The following is a 15347-nucleotide window of genomic DNA, read 5'->3' on the forward strand; positions in this document are numbered from 1 at the left end:
CTACTTTTCTAGCACTGTATTGTAACAAAAGGGTCATCCTAGTTAGAAGGACATCTAGAATGATCTCCAGGAAGTGTTGCCCTTCACCCAGTTCCACCTTTCTCAGTTTTTCAGAAGTTCATGACTTAGGGAAAGGATGAGATCATCCCATTGGAATGAAAACAAACCAGCCAACTGTTAGATTCATTTGTAGATTCCTGATTGTTTTCTCCTCCTCCTCCTTTCCAGGCTACTTGTGGGAATTCTGCCCTCCTTTGCAACAAGAGGGATTGTTTTGCCATAGGCTTTCCTCAGTAGTCTGTAACGATGAGACTTGTCTGAGAACCTGATTGAAGAAGTCCATGAAAGTATGGACTTTCATTGAAAGTATGGACTGAAAGAATGGCAGAAAAGATTATTGGCAGTTCCCTCCCTTCCATCCAGGACATAGCACATAAGTGTTGCTTGAGCAAGGTCCGCAAGATTGTCTGAGACATTACACTTCCTCTTCTTGATCTGTTTTCCTTGTTACCATCTGGGAGGAGGCTTCGTGGTATCCTAAGCAGAACATCCAGATTCAGCAGCGGTTTTGTTCAATACAGCAGAGGTCTCCAACCTTTTGGGCACCAGGGACCGGTTCCATGGAGAGAGGTTTTTTCCGTGGACCGGAGGGGGCGTGGTTTTGTGTGTTGCCTGCATCCCACAGATGGGGCTTTGCTTGTTTGTGCGAACTGGTTGCTGGCATGCCGCGGCCCGTTACAGGTCCACGGACCGGGGGTTGGGGACCCCTGCCATACAGTATTAACCTTGTAAATTCTCAAGCCTCCTCTTTTCGCTATGTATTCAAGATGGACAGTGCATATATATATAAATACATATTTATATGTATTTATATGTAAGGGTGTAGGTTTATACATATGTTGTATATATCATGTTTAAATGTGTGTTATGTATGTGTACACTTTTGAGAGCAAGCAACAAAATTCCATTTTTAATGTGTGCCAATGTGCCCACAATAAAAAATGACAATAAAGGTTGTCTGTCTGTCTGTCTGTCTGTCTGTCTGTCTGTCTATCTATCTATCTATCTATCTATCTATCTATCTATCTATCTATCTATCTATCTATCTATCTATCTATCTATCTATCTATCTAGTAGCAAGGAGTTGTTTATTTTTCCTTTTTAATGCATGTTCTTGCTTTTGAACAAAAATCTTGTGCAACAGGAAGTCTGTTTGGGGGCCAGGAGATAGTTGCAGGAGAATGGCAATGAGGTGGTGGGGGAGAAGGAAGAAGAGGAACAATTGAATTCAAGCAGAGCAATCATTGCAAAATGGCTTGAAATCCTGAAGTGTGATTTTGCACATGGATTTTCTGCATCTTGAAGAGAGAGCTGCTTCTTCATTATAGGCCACAATTCCAGGGGGCTAAGCATTGGCTGTAATGGAGACTTGCCAAGACAGTCCAGGTGGTCTTTGTGTTAATTTTTTATTATTTTAGCCTGGTGGTGGGTGCAGTTCATTTACTCTCTCTCAGTGAAGGTGAGAGAAAGAAGTAATAACCTCTATCAATGACATATCCCTACTTTTCTCTCTGTAGAATAGTGGTATGCAACTTTTTTTCCCCCAGGCCCCCTCTCTTAGCAAGTAGTCAACAGGTAGACTATATTATAAGAAATCACCAAGAGAAAATGAAATTTCAGTTAAAAGTAAATTTATGTGAAATTAATGAAACCTAGCTAATATAATTATTATATTAAATTAAGTTTTAATGAAGTTCTTGTAGCATGTTTTTAAATTGCAATTTGGTAGCAGTTTTGGAGAATGCCTTTGGGCAGAGTCAAGACTGGGGGCAGACTGTGTAGGGGAAAATATTTTCACCTCTGAATTCCAGCAAGCAAATGCTTGAATTGAATTGAGCTCTGTAACAGGGCAGTGTATAACATTTGGAGACTGTCTGGTTATTCTGTTGTGGTTTTTGATGTCCAGTCAGCACAAGACTCATCTAACCTTTGGTTGATTCTTGTTGACTTCAGGCAATCATGGCACTGCTGGGGAAGCTTTCCGATGGGCCTCTTAACAACTGCAGACCTGACCAATGGCACTTGGTGTTCTCTCAAAAAGATGAAGTTATCACCAGCTTAGTATCAGCATTAGACTCTATGGTAAGTTTTTGGTGAATTGTATGTTTGCAACAAACTTGTATTTTCAGTGGATTTAGTTGGGGACCAAGATACCTCTGTTAGTCAGTAGAGAACCAATGTTGTGTTTTGGTTAAGACTTTGGACTAAGTCTTGGGAGATCCAAAATTACATTTATTCTCATCCAGAGGAGTTCACTGGGTTATTTGGGGTCAATAGTTTCTCTCAAGTCATGCAAGCCAGCTTGAGATCCTAGAGAAAAGGCCAGATATAAGCAAAATACAAATTAATTATAAGTGGCACCAAGGATTTTGAAAACATGTATGGTTTTTTTTAAAGTTGGGGATAAATAGATTACCTCTTTGCAAAATGTTTGCTTTGGGGAGTAGAGCAGATCAAAAAACATCCATTTACTATATGATATACCATATTATAATTACTGTCATCATCTTCCCTGAGGATGAGTGCAGAGCAGTGTACCTCAAAAAAGTAGTAAAAACAAAGGCTGTATTAAAAATATTTAGCTAAAATAACTCGCAATGAATCCATCATCAGGAATAATACCAATTTATTTAAAAAGTTCTTTAATAAAGATTGTTCTTGGCAGGCCGGTCTTGAAGCTCTAGAGAAGCTTGGGTGAACAAACATGGCTTCCTCACCACTCCACGTTTTTTCTCTCTCCCAGTTCAGCTTACTTCTGTCTTCTTTTCTGGGCACAGGGGCGTATTTCCAAGTCCCCCTCCTATTTTATTTTCAAAGATTGTCTATAGCAGGGGTCCTCAACCTTGGCAACTTTAAGACTTTGGACTTCAACTCCCAGAATTCCTCAGCCAGCTTTGCTGTATCTGTATCTGTAGCTAAAAAAATCAATCCATAAAAACACATATTGCGATTTCTGTTAACCTTCATGTCTGCATATAATGTTTCAGATGTCCTTGTTTTAGCAACTATGGTGTTTGCTTATCTCCACCCTAAAAGACAAAAGTTTTATTTTCTATTATGAAAGAATAATTTCCTTTTTTTAAATCCTAATTTCCCATCCCCTATTTTCTTAGGTTTTTTAATTCCCTGCAGAAATGTTACATAAGTTAACCTTTCTCCCCCTGTGAATAAGATACATACCTCGCACAGTTTAATCTTTAATGTGGAAGAGAGAGATATGGAGTATATATATGCATAAATTTGCAGCCGACTAAAATAAAAAAAAGTACTGAATAAAGCCTAATCCAGAAGAATAGACTGAACATTCAAAATTGTTTGGAACTGACTGAAATGGTTTGACTTGTCAAACTCTCCTAAACCCATGGACAGTAGGAGACAATTCTGTGCTGAGCTATAGTTAATAGTTTATATAATAATAGTTAACAGTTCTATTATACTAGTTAATAGTCCTTGGAACAGACATCTTCCCACCTGTATTTTATAAAGTTGATTGCATATAGAAAATGCTGTATTTTGGAAGAAAGGCAGTACAGGTAGTCCTCAAATTAGGACTGGTCGTTTAGCGACTTATGATTGTAATAGGCAGGCTCCATTATAGTCTTAACTCAAGGACTACCTATATATCAAAGTAATTAATAAAAACAGATGGACTTTACCAGTCTAAATACAGGTAAGTCATAACTTCAGACAGTCGCTAAGTGACCAGTCCTAATTTGAGGACTACCTGTACTGCCTTTCTTCCAAAATATTATTCATGGTCCTTTGCATCCTCATTTCATTCTCCTCATACAATCTCTGTGAAGTAAATTAAATTGACAGATTCTGAATCAGAGACTTCCAAGGTCGAATTGGTCCTGCTACAAACTCCAAATCCAATGCTGTTCATGACTGAGTATGGACCACTTAGAGTCATAGAATATGAAACTTGGAAGGTTCCTTAGAGATCATCTAGTCCAGGGGTAGGCAATCTTGGCTCTTTTATGACTCGTGGACTGGCTCAGGAATTCTGGGAGTTGAAGTCCACGAGTCATAAAAGAGCCAAGGTTGCCTACCCCTGATCTAGTCCAAGTCTTTATTCAGCAAAAGAATCCAATATTATTATATGTCATGTCAGACAAATGCCATCCATCCAGCCTTTGTTTAAACAATGAAAGAGAATACATCACTTTTTGAAACAGTCTATTCTGCTGTTAAAGAGCTTTTATTCAGATTTTTTTCTCTTGATGTCCAACTGCAGTCTACTTCCTTACAGTTAAGCCCACACAGTACTTTGTTGTCCTGCCTTCTGGAATGCTCTGCCTTGTCTCCTACAGGCCTTCAGATACTTGAAGAGAGCTGTCATGTCTCCCCACATTCTTCTCTTCTTCAGGTTAAACACTTCCATTACTTCCAATTGTTTGTCCAATCCTCTTATCATCCTGGTTTCTCTGCCCTGGATGCATTCCAGGTTTTCAATACTGTTCCTAAAATCTGATGCCCACAAATGGACACAATGTTATGGGTGTGGTCTGTCCAGTGCAATAGAAAGAGGGATAATGACTTTTCTTAGTAGAATAGAATTCTTTATTGGCCAAGTGTGATTGCACACACAAGGAATTTGTCTCCGGTGCATAAGTTCTCAGTGTACATACATACATACAACAACAAAGTGATAGGTCATAGATCATAAATTATAAATTATACAATCATTTATTATAAGATACAAGCAACAAGTGATAAATCATAAGATTCCAATAGGAGAAGATAGTAGAGAAGATGAGAAGAAGATGAGAAAGATAATAGCAATATAGCCTACTACATGGGTAAATCTTGACTGTATACCCTTGATAGAGCCTAGGATAGCATTTGCTTTCTTTGCAACTTCATCACATTGTTGATTCATGTTCAGTAATGATCCATTAAGACATCCAGATGCTTTTCACATGCAGTTTTGCTTATTATGGCATTCCCCCAGAATGGTTTGCTGCTCCCATTCTACACTCTTGCTTTTGAGTAGGACTTAATCTCTATTGAAATTCCTCTTGCTGATTCTTGCTCAAGAGTTCCTGCTTGTCAAGCTGTTTTTGAATCTTGATAGAGGAACTATCCTCTAAGATGTTTGCTAACCTGCCTATCTCTCCTGATTCTAGTCCAATTTCAAAGTGTTATGCAAACAGTATAGTCTCTAGACTGGGCAGATTTACAAGACTCCTTAGAGAAATAATGGTAATTTAGTGACAAGAGTTTACATCTTGCATACAAAACAGCCTAGGTTCAATTTTCAGTATCTTTAGCTATGACTAAGATTAATTAGTCTAATTAAACAATTAAACATTGTAATCATTACAACAGAGTGCTGAATTTGAAACCTGGCTAAAATTATGTTGAGAAGATCAAATAAATACATTTAAAGTGGTCTTCACTGAGCCAGTGGTTGGGTTCACATGTTGTGCTAAGATTTAACCATGATTTACTGAATGAATTGTAATTATCTTGCTTTTTTTGTGCATTAGAACCATTATATTAGTCACAGTCATTAAGTTTACACAGCATGTTAAACCAAACCAAAACAACATTATGGCTTACCTTGATATGTGATTCAACTTCCTCATTTTAGAGATTGCATCAAACTAGGTTTTATGGCAGCATAATTTAGAACTCAAAGTGTTTCCAACTGCTTCAGCAAATAATAGTTTTTAACCAATTTGTCTGCTTCTGTTTCAGCCATCAGCATCTGTAAATCTGGTACAGGGCACTCCAAAGTCAGAGCAGTGGACAATTTAATCTTATTAATTTGAATGTCAAAGCAAACTACAATATTTTTGGCAGACACTACTGTGGTTTGCAAGCTCATCTAAAAATAATGGTTAACAAAATGGTATTCTCGTGGCATAGATTGAGAATGCTCTATGACATTTAGAGACATTGACCTGCCCTCAAAAGCAAGCTTAAATTATTGTTTAAATAATAAAAATAATATAAAACAACTAATTTTGAAAGGCTTATGTTTAAAATGGTGTCCTTAATGGCTTGTATGAAGAGGGCATATAAGAAATGAGTTCTGATATTTAGCTAATTTATTCATAACCGAGAATGATACCATTAAACATTTCTCGCTATCAGCTTTTAAAAAGTGGGAAGGCAAATTCTGCACAAAATACTGCAAGCACCAGAACTTTGGATTTAAATACATAGATTAGCAAATAGCGGAGCTCTTACGCCTCACCCCCATAGCCAACTCTAGAGAACATGGCTGCTGTATTTTGAAATAAGTGCAGTCTTCCTGGGCCACCCCACATAGTGTCATTCCAGTAGCCCAACTGGAATACATAGTGGAATACATAGGAATACACTGTTTTAAAACCATTGTTAAAATATACTTAATGACACTGGAAAAAAGGCAAGCTAAAAATAAATTGAAATACCAACTCTTCCTTTTTCTGTTCCTTCTCCTTCCCCAGTGCTCAGCTCTTTCTAAACTCAACACGGAGGTTGCCTGTGTTGCTGTCCACGATGAAAATACTTTTGTAGTTGGAACAGAAAAGGGGAGGCTGTTCATGAACACAAGGAAGGAGGTCCAGGCAGATTTCAAAAAGTTCTGCAGTAAGTATTCGGGTTGCCTTGGTAAAACCAGCAATTATGTAACCGTATGCCAAATTTAATGTCAGCATCTGATGCATGTCAGGTTTAATTGCTTGATTCCTGTCATTGACTTGTCTGATGGTTGTCCACTTAAACCTGGATCTGCTTGATCAGGGGTGACTATATTTCAGGTTTGTGGGAGTTTTATGTTTTATTAACTAGTTCGGTTTTTACCTATTTTGACCAAATGTGTTATCTAAACACTGATTAGGCTTGCACAACATGCTGTGCCATGAAGAGAACTGGAACTGACTTAATGTAGCATATTATGCAAGGCTTTTAACTGACTTGGTTAAATATATTATGCAAATCAGCTATTCAGTCTGACATGCCCAATAGGGTTGGATTACCGCATCCATTGATCTCATCCAGCAGAATTGTTCGGACTGAAAACTGGAGGCACCAATGTGGGGAAAGTAGGTGGGCCTGTGTCAAATTCCCACAAATTCCCACAAATCATATCATTTGCTCAGTGAATGGTCAAGGCACTCAGTGCAAGCTGCCATGATGTCATGTGCACATGTAATTACTTGCTCCTCCTTGTGGGAACTCATGCATGTGAGCCCAACCCTTGACTACAAGCAGGAGAGGGGAAGTTATATACCTGGCAGTCAGAATTAGCACTCTTCAAACCTTAAAGTCAAAGATCTGAAGTGGAAGCTTGCATGAGTTTCCTTGTCCAATTTAGCAGCAACTTCTGAGGTCCTAGAGAATACACAGGCAGCCACAGCCAATGGAAAGCAATAAAAAAAACCCACAGAGATGTTGCAGCTGCCAAAAAAGCCAACACAGTGCTAGACTGCATTAACAGAGGGATAGAATCAAGATCACGTGAAGTGTTAATACCACTTTATAATGCCTTGGTAAGGCCACACTGCATCCAGTTTTGGTCACCACGATGTAGAGAAGATGTTGAGACTCTAGAAAGAGTGCAGAGAAGAGCAACAAAGATGATTAGGGAACTGGAGGCTAAAACATATAAGGAACAGTTGCTGGAATTGGGTATGTCTAGTTTAATGAAGAGAAGGACGAGGGGTGACATGATAGCAGTGTTCCAATATCTCAGGGGCTGCCACAAAGAACAGAGAGTCAAGCTATTCTCCAAAGCACCTGAAGGCAGGATAAGAAGCAATGGATGGAAACTAACCAAAGAGAGAAGCAACCTAGAACTAAGGTGGAATTTCCCAACAGTTAGAACAATTAATCAGTGGAACAACCTGCCTCCAGAAGCTGTGAATGCTCTAACACTGGAAGTTTTTAAGAAGAGACTGGACAGCCATTTATCTGAAATGGTATAGGGCAGTGATAGCGAACCTATGGCAATAATAATGTTGTGAAGAAACAGTTATATTTTAAATGCTTCCATGGCTGTTATGTGTCTGATATTGTTACTGTTGTTTCTCATTTATATCTCTCTACTTAATCACATCTGTTCTTTTAATACTGTAGATCTAGATAGCTAGAATAGCCTTTGCATTCCTTGGCCTCATGAAAATTAGATTTTTGAGGTCATTCAGTGAATGTATTGTCCTGGTTGTTTGGAGAATCTTGTTATTAATTCATGATGTAATTAATTAGTTCATTTAACATACTTGATTGGGGATGTAACTGTATTTTCCAGGTAGATTTATGTCCTCCTGTCTACTTATATCACTGTATGTCAGTTAGAATTGTTTGATGAGACAGCATAGAAATTATGAATCTTCGAGAAATAAGGTGGTAAAGAAATATTGATGATGATTATGTGTCATCATGCCACTGTTGATTCTTTGCAACCACATAGAGAGCATTTTAGACTTCACAGTAGAATTCGGTCTTTCCATTATGTGTCATAAGATAATATGATAATTTCATCTTCGTAATTTGTGTATTGAGTAAGAGCACTGGGTTGATTTGTTCTATGATACATTCATTTGTTTTCTTGGTTACCTGTGTTAATCTTAAAAGACTTTGTAGATAATAAATGAATGAATGGAGGGATGGACAAATGAACAGATAAGTAAAGATAAATTATAGTTTGAGTTTTAAATTAAAACTATGAGAGACATAATTCATAATAATGCCTAGAGTAGTTTGTATAGTAATAGATGGTATCTATCTCCCCTTTAGACTATAAGACCAGTGCTTTTAAAATAAAAGGAAGTTGAAAATCCTAGACAATAAATCACACAACTAAGCAAATTTTTATAGGTTTTTTTTAAAACAATGTTCCTATTTTATTATGAAATAGTAGGTTTTATATTTAATTATATTTTTCTTGTGGAATTTGTTACTACATTTTATGTACTTTTATGTAATTTTTAGTGTACCTTTGTGCTCTGTTTAATCTTAGACAAATTCAAAATAATAATAGATCATCATGATACTGTTGATGGCAGTCACTGCTATAACAGTATAATAGGGGACAAGCAGAAAGATAGTAATATACTTCAAGAAAGTGTTTATATCATCTGCATGGATGCACCAATATATAGATCTCTGAATCCAAAGATGCATGGTTTCCCATGACTTATGACGTCCCTAAGAAGCAGGTTCTATATCCCTAAATACAGCCTCTCAGATTTTTCCAGATTGCAGAGTTGGTGCTTTCTACCCATCCAAGAATCAACAGAAAACCATATTGGCATGATTTTTATAGTGCTTGTTGCCAGTCCTTAGACTGCCTGTCTTATCTCTGTTTGAAGCAGCTACAGTCACCTGCCTTTCTTCAAGGTAACGGTTGACAAAACCTATAGATGAATAGGAAGGCCTAAATGGTCTGGCTGCAGAGAGATCATCCTGGAGAAAATCTATCTATGATAGCTGGTCATGTTTGTGTCTTGGTTTGGAAAAAGCCTTGAACTACAACTCCCACTATGTCTCATTATTGAGCTCCATTAGCTGAGGCTCCTGGATATTGTAGTTCAGCAGTATCTAAAGAGTCAAAGTTCCCCTGCTTGCTTTAAGGGGAAAACAATGGAGAAAACCAAACTGTAAATTAATTGGTAGGCAGATTCCAAAGAATGAAATGATGGGGATGGGATTGCTAATAGGCTTGGTAGTGATGTCATAGGGCAGTGATGGCGAACCTTTTAGAGACCGAGTGCCCAAACTGCAACCCAAAACCCACTTATTTATCGCAAAGTGCCAGGGCTGCATCAGTATTGTGGTGCCCTCGGGGGGGGGGGTATGGGGGGCATAGCCCACTGGGTGGGCGTGGCTGCAGTGGTCACGGCAGACTGGGTGAGCGTGGCTGGGGCCAGTCCCTCACCATCTCTGGGGCATCCCCGGGTGGTCTATGCCACTTGCTCGCTCACTTCCTGCCCTGTCGCTTCCAAACGCCACATGCTCACTACTCTGGTGAACTCTGCTGGGGCAACGGCGCAGGTGTCCACAGAGAGGGCTCTGAGTGCCGCCTCTGGCACGTGTGCCATAGATTCACCACCACTGTCATAGGGTATCATCCAATCTCATAGAGTATCAAATAGGGGGTTCTGTGTTTTGCATATGTCTATCATAAATACAACTCTGCTCTAAAACTGAAGAATTAACTAATAATAACACAGCATCTCCTTTTCTCTCTATCTCCTGCTATGTCCCTGCCGGCAGAAGTCCAGCAGAGCAAAGAGCATGATCTGGACGGCCAGAAGAAGGCAAAAGATTTTGGTCGGACAATTCCTCGGATCTCCCCAGATCAGGGATCAGATGTTTATCTCCTCAGGAAGATGGTAGAAGAAGTCTTTGATGTGCTTTATAGTAAGGAATAGCCTTGATTTCCCTTGGGAATTTGGTTTGCCAAGTGGTTTTGGGGACCTTTTGGCCAATTCCTTACTTGTATGGCTGGGAGGATGGAAGATCCAAAGGGTTGGATTTAACAGATGGGAAACTGACAAGCCATTAGGCTGGGAAATAGTGGTTGTTTCCTCTTTAGGAAAGTAATTCCTTTAAGGCACGGTGATGACATCTTAACCTTTATTCAAAGAATGAGTGAATGAACTAGGCCAAAGTCAGAAGGCTTTATGGAAGGATGGGAAACATCCAAACCTCTGGATATAGTTGAATTACAAATCCAAATATCCCTACTGTTGAGTGTACTTAGATGGCTAGAAGTTAAACGTGCTACCTGAGAGTCCTGGGTGTTAGATTTTGTATTCACCTGAAGGCCACAGGTTAGGAAAGCTGGTGTAGAAAGTAAGACAGCTACGAATGTTCCAACTTTGAGATCTTAGTGCCCTATATAGCAGCTTCATCATTAAGTATTCCTATTACTGCTACCACTCTTATTCCAATTATTTGTTTTTACTGCTAGTATTTTTGCAGTTGAGTGGTTTTATGCCAGCCATCTAGGCATGCTGCACACCACCCAGAGTCACATTGTTTGCATTAGGTGGCCTTATCAATTCCATAAATAAATAATCTCATAAATAAATAATGCCACAAATAAATAAATAAATAAATAAATACATAAATGTTATTTTCTGAACAATCCATTTGATTGTTTTTCATTTCCTTTCTCTGTTGCCCACCCTCACTGACTGTAAACATTTGTTGTGTGTTTTGCCCTGTTTTTAGAAGTGAGGGGTATACTTCTCCAAAACTTAGTGAGTCCCCAAAATTTCTGCTCTCTCTCTCTCTCCTTGTCTATAGACAATGCCATTTTTATTGCATACACGTCCATATTTGGAGGTCTGATTGGTACCAACTTTGGTTGCAGCATAAAATCTTTACTTGCCATTGGCATCTCTGCCTAAGTTTTGCTGCAGAGAATATATGCCTAAATCCACCGCAGTGTTTCTCAACTTCACCAACTTTAAACTGTGGAGACTTTAATTCCAAGAATTCTCCAGCTAACAAGCTGGCTGGGGAATTCTGGGAGTTGAAGTCCACATAACTTAAAGTTGAGAAGGTCGAGTAACACTAATCTAGAGGAATGGAGAGCATTATAAAGCACCGTTTCCCAACTTGAGTGTCCTCCAGATATGTGGACTTCAAATCCCAGAATTCTTAGCAATGGTAGTGCTGGCTGGGAAATTTTTGGATTCAAAATGGATGCATCGGGAGATTTGGGGAAGGCTCTTACAAACATTTGATATGCTCCCTTTTGGGTAGCACAGCCCAATTTCTTTTCCATGACAGCAGCACAATGTGACAGACAGAACCAAGGGATACCTTGTGGCCAACACCTATTTGTATGTTTTTCAAAGTTTATTGTTCTTCCACATTGTCCAGGTGAGGCCTTGGGGAAGAGCAGTGTGATTCCACTGCCATATGAGAAGTTCTTGAAAGAGCCTGGCTGGTTAACGGTGGTTGGGTTACCCGATGGACTCACGTTCAGGAAACCCATTGAATACGATGCAAAGTCCCTGATGGCCATATTAGAGCATAGCCACAACATGCGTTTCAGGATAAAAAGGTAAGATTGAGGTGTTTGGGATTTTTTTTCTTTTGGACTCCCTTGTATTTGGTCAGTTGCTTCATGTTGATCATTTTGGTTGTGCTAATCCATGATAGGCAAATAAAAAGTACTGCCTTGTAAAGACTGCACTCAGGGTTACCATCACCATGTCAGAGCATGCAGTCTTATCGTGCTGAGATAACCCAGGAGTAAACACAGTAAACAGTGGTCTATATTAAATGGTGGTTTATCTTTCACTATCTACAATATCATGCACCAGGAACAATATACACACACATGTTAATATAGCAATCTCCAACACACAGCAGTTACAGCAGGAAATGGACGAGAAAGAGACACGCCAGCAAAAGCCTTCCCTTTTATACTCAGGCTCATAAAGAGAAACAGACCCTGCTGAGTCATTCCTATCATTGCATCATCCACCTTATATTCCATTACATCATTACATAAGCTGTTTAGCTATTAAACTGTTACCTTGACACCTTTCTGCCCTGTTTTGGTGCAATTGTGATGATAGAATTAGAACTTCCAGCTTCTATTTTTCTGTGGGTCAAATCCCTGTCAGACAACAGGTCTAAACTGCAATTCAGACATGTTGTCTGACATGGATTTGACCCACATGTTAAAACTGATTTTTTTGTTTTCAAGAGCTAAGATGTAATCTGAGGGTGGGCTTTATTTCTGTTAATCTCTTTTCATGATCAAACACTCTTTGGTTTCAATGGATTTAACTGGTACCATCGATCCCCAAAAAGAGGAAGGACCTCTTTGATCTGTCTGTTCTGGACCTTGTTCAATTTTAAAAGAGTATTTGGGGAATTTCTGCATTGTGGCTCTGCTGGAGGGAAAGGAATGGGAGCCAGTTGTATTTCTTAATATCACATCATTAATCATGATATAAAAGTGTAATTAGGGTTAATGATGTAGTTTTCATATTACTTATCTTTTATGCAGTTCAGGACTCTAGTCCAACAAACACTGTCTCAGTGAAAGCAGTCAGTAGCAATTCATATGAACCCGGAAAATTGGGCTTATGGAGTAGAGGTAGTCCTTGACTTACAGCCATTTGTTTAGTATCCATTTAAAATTACAATGACACTGAAAAAAGTGACTTATGACTGTGTTTACAGTTATGACCATTGCAGCATCCCCATGGTCATGAGCACAAAATTCAGACACAGCGCGATGTGCCGTGTGGCCTCCTGCTGCGAGCAGCCGCAGCAGAATTGGACCGGCAGCCACATGGGCTGGTGAATGGGGTTGTTGGTGCCCCCGCGGCGAGGTGAGGCACGTGTCATGAAAAATATAAGACACCCCCAAAATTAAGACCTAATGCCTCTTTTGGAAGCAAAAATAATATAAGACAGGGTCTTTTTTGGGGGGAAACACGGTAGATATACACTGACAAAATGTATTGAGTGTTCTTGAGTGATTGAGGCCAGCCATTGGCTGACCCTGACTGGGAAGGGATCAGGAAAGATGCTGATGAAGTAGGGATCAGCAGTTCCAGGCTAGAGAGATCTAATATGTCAGCATAGATTAGGTGCCTTTCAAAGCCATCAGCAGAGCAGCCAGGTATCCATTGATTTGGAAAGATGGGAGGGAAAAGCCTACAATTTAAACCCTGGAGTTTAAACCTATATATAGGCTTTGACCTCTGCGTATTGCAGTAGGCAAATCTCCTGTCTTCATTCCTGTCAGCAATAAACTAATCTTGCCAAGTCATAGCCATGAGCCTCTGCTGAGAAAAGCAAGTCTGAATAAGGAGTTAAGTATCTGGAGAACTGAGATTTATAGCCATGGCTGATGAAAAGCCTGACAGAAGGGCTATAAATACTTCCTATTTAGGATGGAACTTTGCCTAGTGAGCAACTGGATTGAGATTTCATGGCTTCAGTGCTACCTAGAAGAAGGAACTATAGTGCTTTCTTTTCTGTCTTCGCTCCCTTTCTTCCTTGTTTTTGCTGTCCTTCATCATTTTAACATTCCCTAGTAATTTCATTTGCTGTCATTCACCTCTTGTTTCCTTTGCACCAGGAAATAAGGTGATAAAGTAAATGGGTTGAAAGATGCTAATCCAGCCAGTTTCTTTTGTATATTCAGCAAAGTGTATTTTTTCCAATTTTTTCTCTTGGTCTGTCATTTATAGTTTAAATTTCAATGCTTTCTCTGTCTTCCACATCTGTCATTCCTTCATTAACATCTTTTAGACATTGTAATTGTAATTTGAGGTATGTGTATATATATATGCTCTCTCTCTCTCTCTCTCTCTCTCTCTCTCTCTCTCTCTCTCTCTCTCTCTCTCTCTCTCTCCACACACACACACACACACACGCACATAGTATATACTGTATATATGCTATATATGTTTATTATACAGGCAGAGAGCGTGTTGCTAGTCCAGATTGTGGGTGTGAGAGAGTTAAGTTGAAGGTCTTCTTCTTTAAGAAGATAAGAAGAGCTCAGCTAGATAAAGCCAAAACTCCACCCAGACCAGGATTTTGCTTTCTTAGAGTGGCCAACCAACTACCTCTTGGAAGTTCATAAGCAGGACAGGAAGACAGTTTTATTATATGTCTTTAGCAATTGACTGATGCTCAACAACCCATCTCTGAATTTACAGCATGCTTCCAATATTTTGAGCCTCATTGTTGTATTAAATAGTTCATTCTACCAACTTAGAATAAACATGAAATCATGTGCGGTTTCCTCTTGTTCTTAGGCCACCAGAGGACTCTATCAGGGATCCCAACCCTTCGGTTGAGATGAACTCTTCTGCTCTCCTCTCCAAGGGGAACCGAGAGCCGGGCCTTAATAACGTGCGTGTTAAGCAGGCCAATCAAGACACTCTTCCTGGAATCACCAGCAGCAGTTTCCTGTATGGCGTGTCGCTGCCCACACAGATTGCCATGGAGATAAAGCAGGAAGGTTCAGCCAGTCGGCATGGGATGAATGCAGTCGGCGAGATGCTGAGGCCCCGTCCATCAGGAGAAGCGAAGGTGCCTTCGCCACAGGAGTTCGGTGACTGCTGTGGTAATGGCCTTCATGTTTGCTGACCCAGGAATGGCTGCCCAAAACTGGTGCAAAGATGTTGGTGTAGCCTTGAAGTAAAATAGGGTGGGAATAGGAATTGTGTAATGATGGCTTTGACTGGATTACTGATGATGGTTTTGACAAGGCCATCCTTATGTAGGAAGGGACAGTAGTATTTAGTCAACTAGGTATGATTCCTGGAGGCTGGATGTGGTTAAGACCATAGTTGGGTTTTTAT

At 39.5% G+C, this 15347-nt stretch overlaps 1 protein-coding gene across 1 annotated transcript in view; it reads left to right on the top strand.

The window, feature by feature from the left end:
• The first annotated feature begins 2019 nt into the window (after positions 1-2019).
• GTF2IRD1 (GTF2I repeat domain containing 1) overlaps positions 2020-15347 on the top strand; it is an 80197-nt gene continuing 66869 nt past the window's right edge. Inside the window, exons 1-5 of the mRNA XM_029285511.1 lie at positions 2020-2142; positions 6501-6642; positions 10270-10416; positions 11890-12073; positions 14799-15109. Coding sequence (XP_029141344.1) covers positions 2020-2142; positions 6501-6642; positions 10270-10416; positions 11890-12073; positions 14799-15109 — 907 coding nt within the window. The remainder of the gene's footprint in view (positions 2143-6500; positions 6643-10269; positions 10417-11889; positions 12074-14798; positions 15110-15347) is intronic.

Source organism: Protobothrops mucrosquamatus, unplaced genomic scaffold, assembly GCF_001527695.2.
Source record: "Protobothrops mucrosquamatus isolate PMUCROS unplaced genomic scaffold, P.Mucros_1.0 scaffold1796, whole genome shotgun sequence".
NCBI classification, from domain to species: Eukaryota; Metazoa; Chordata; class Lepidosauria; order Squamata; family Viperidae; genus Protobothrops; species Protobothrops mucrosquamatus.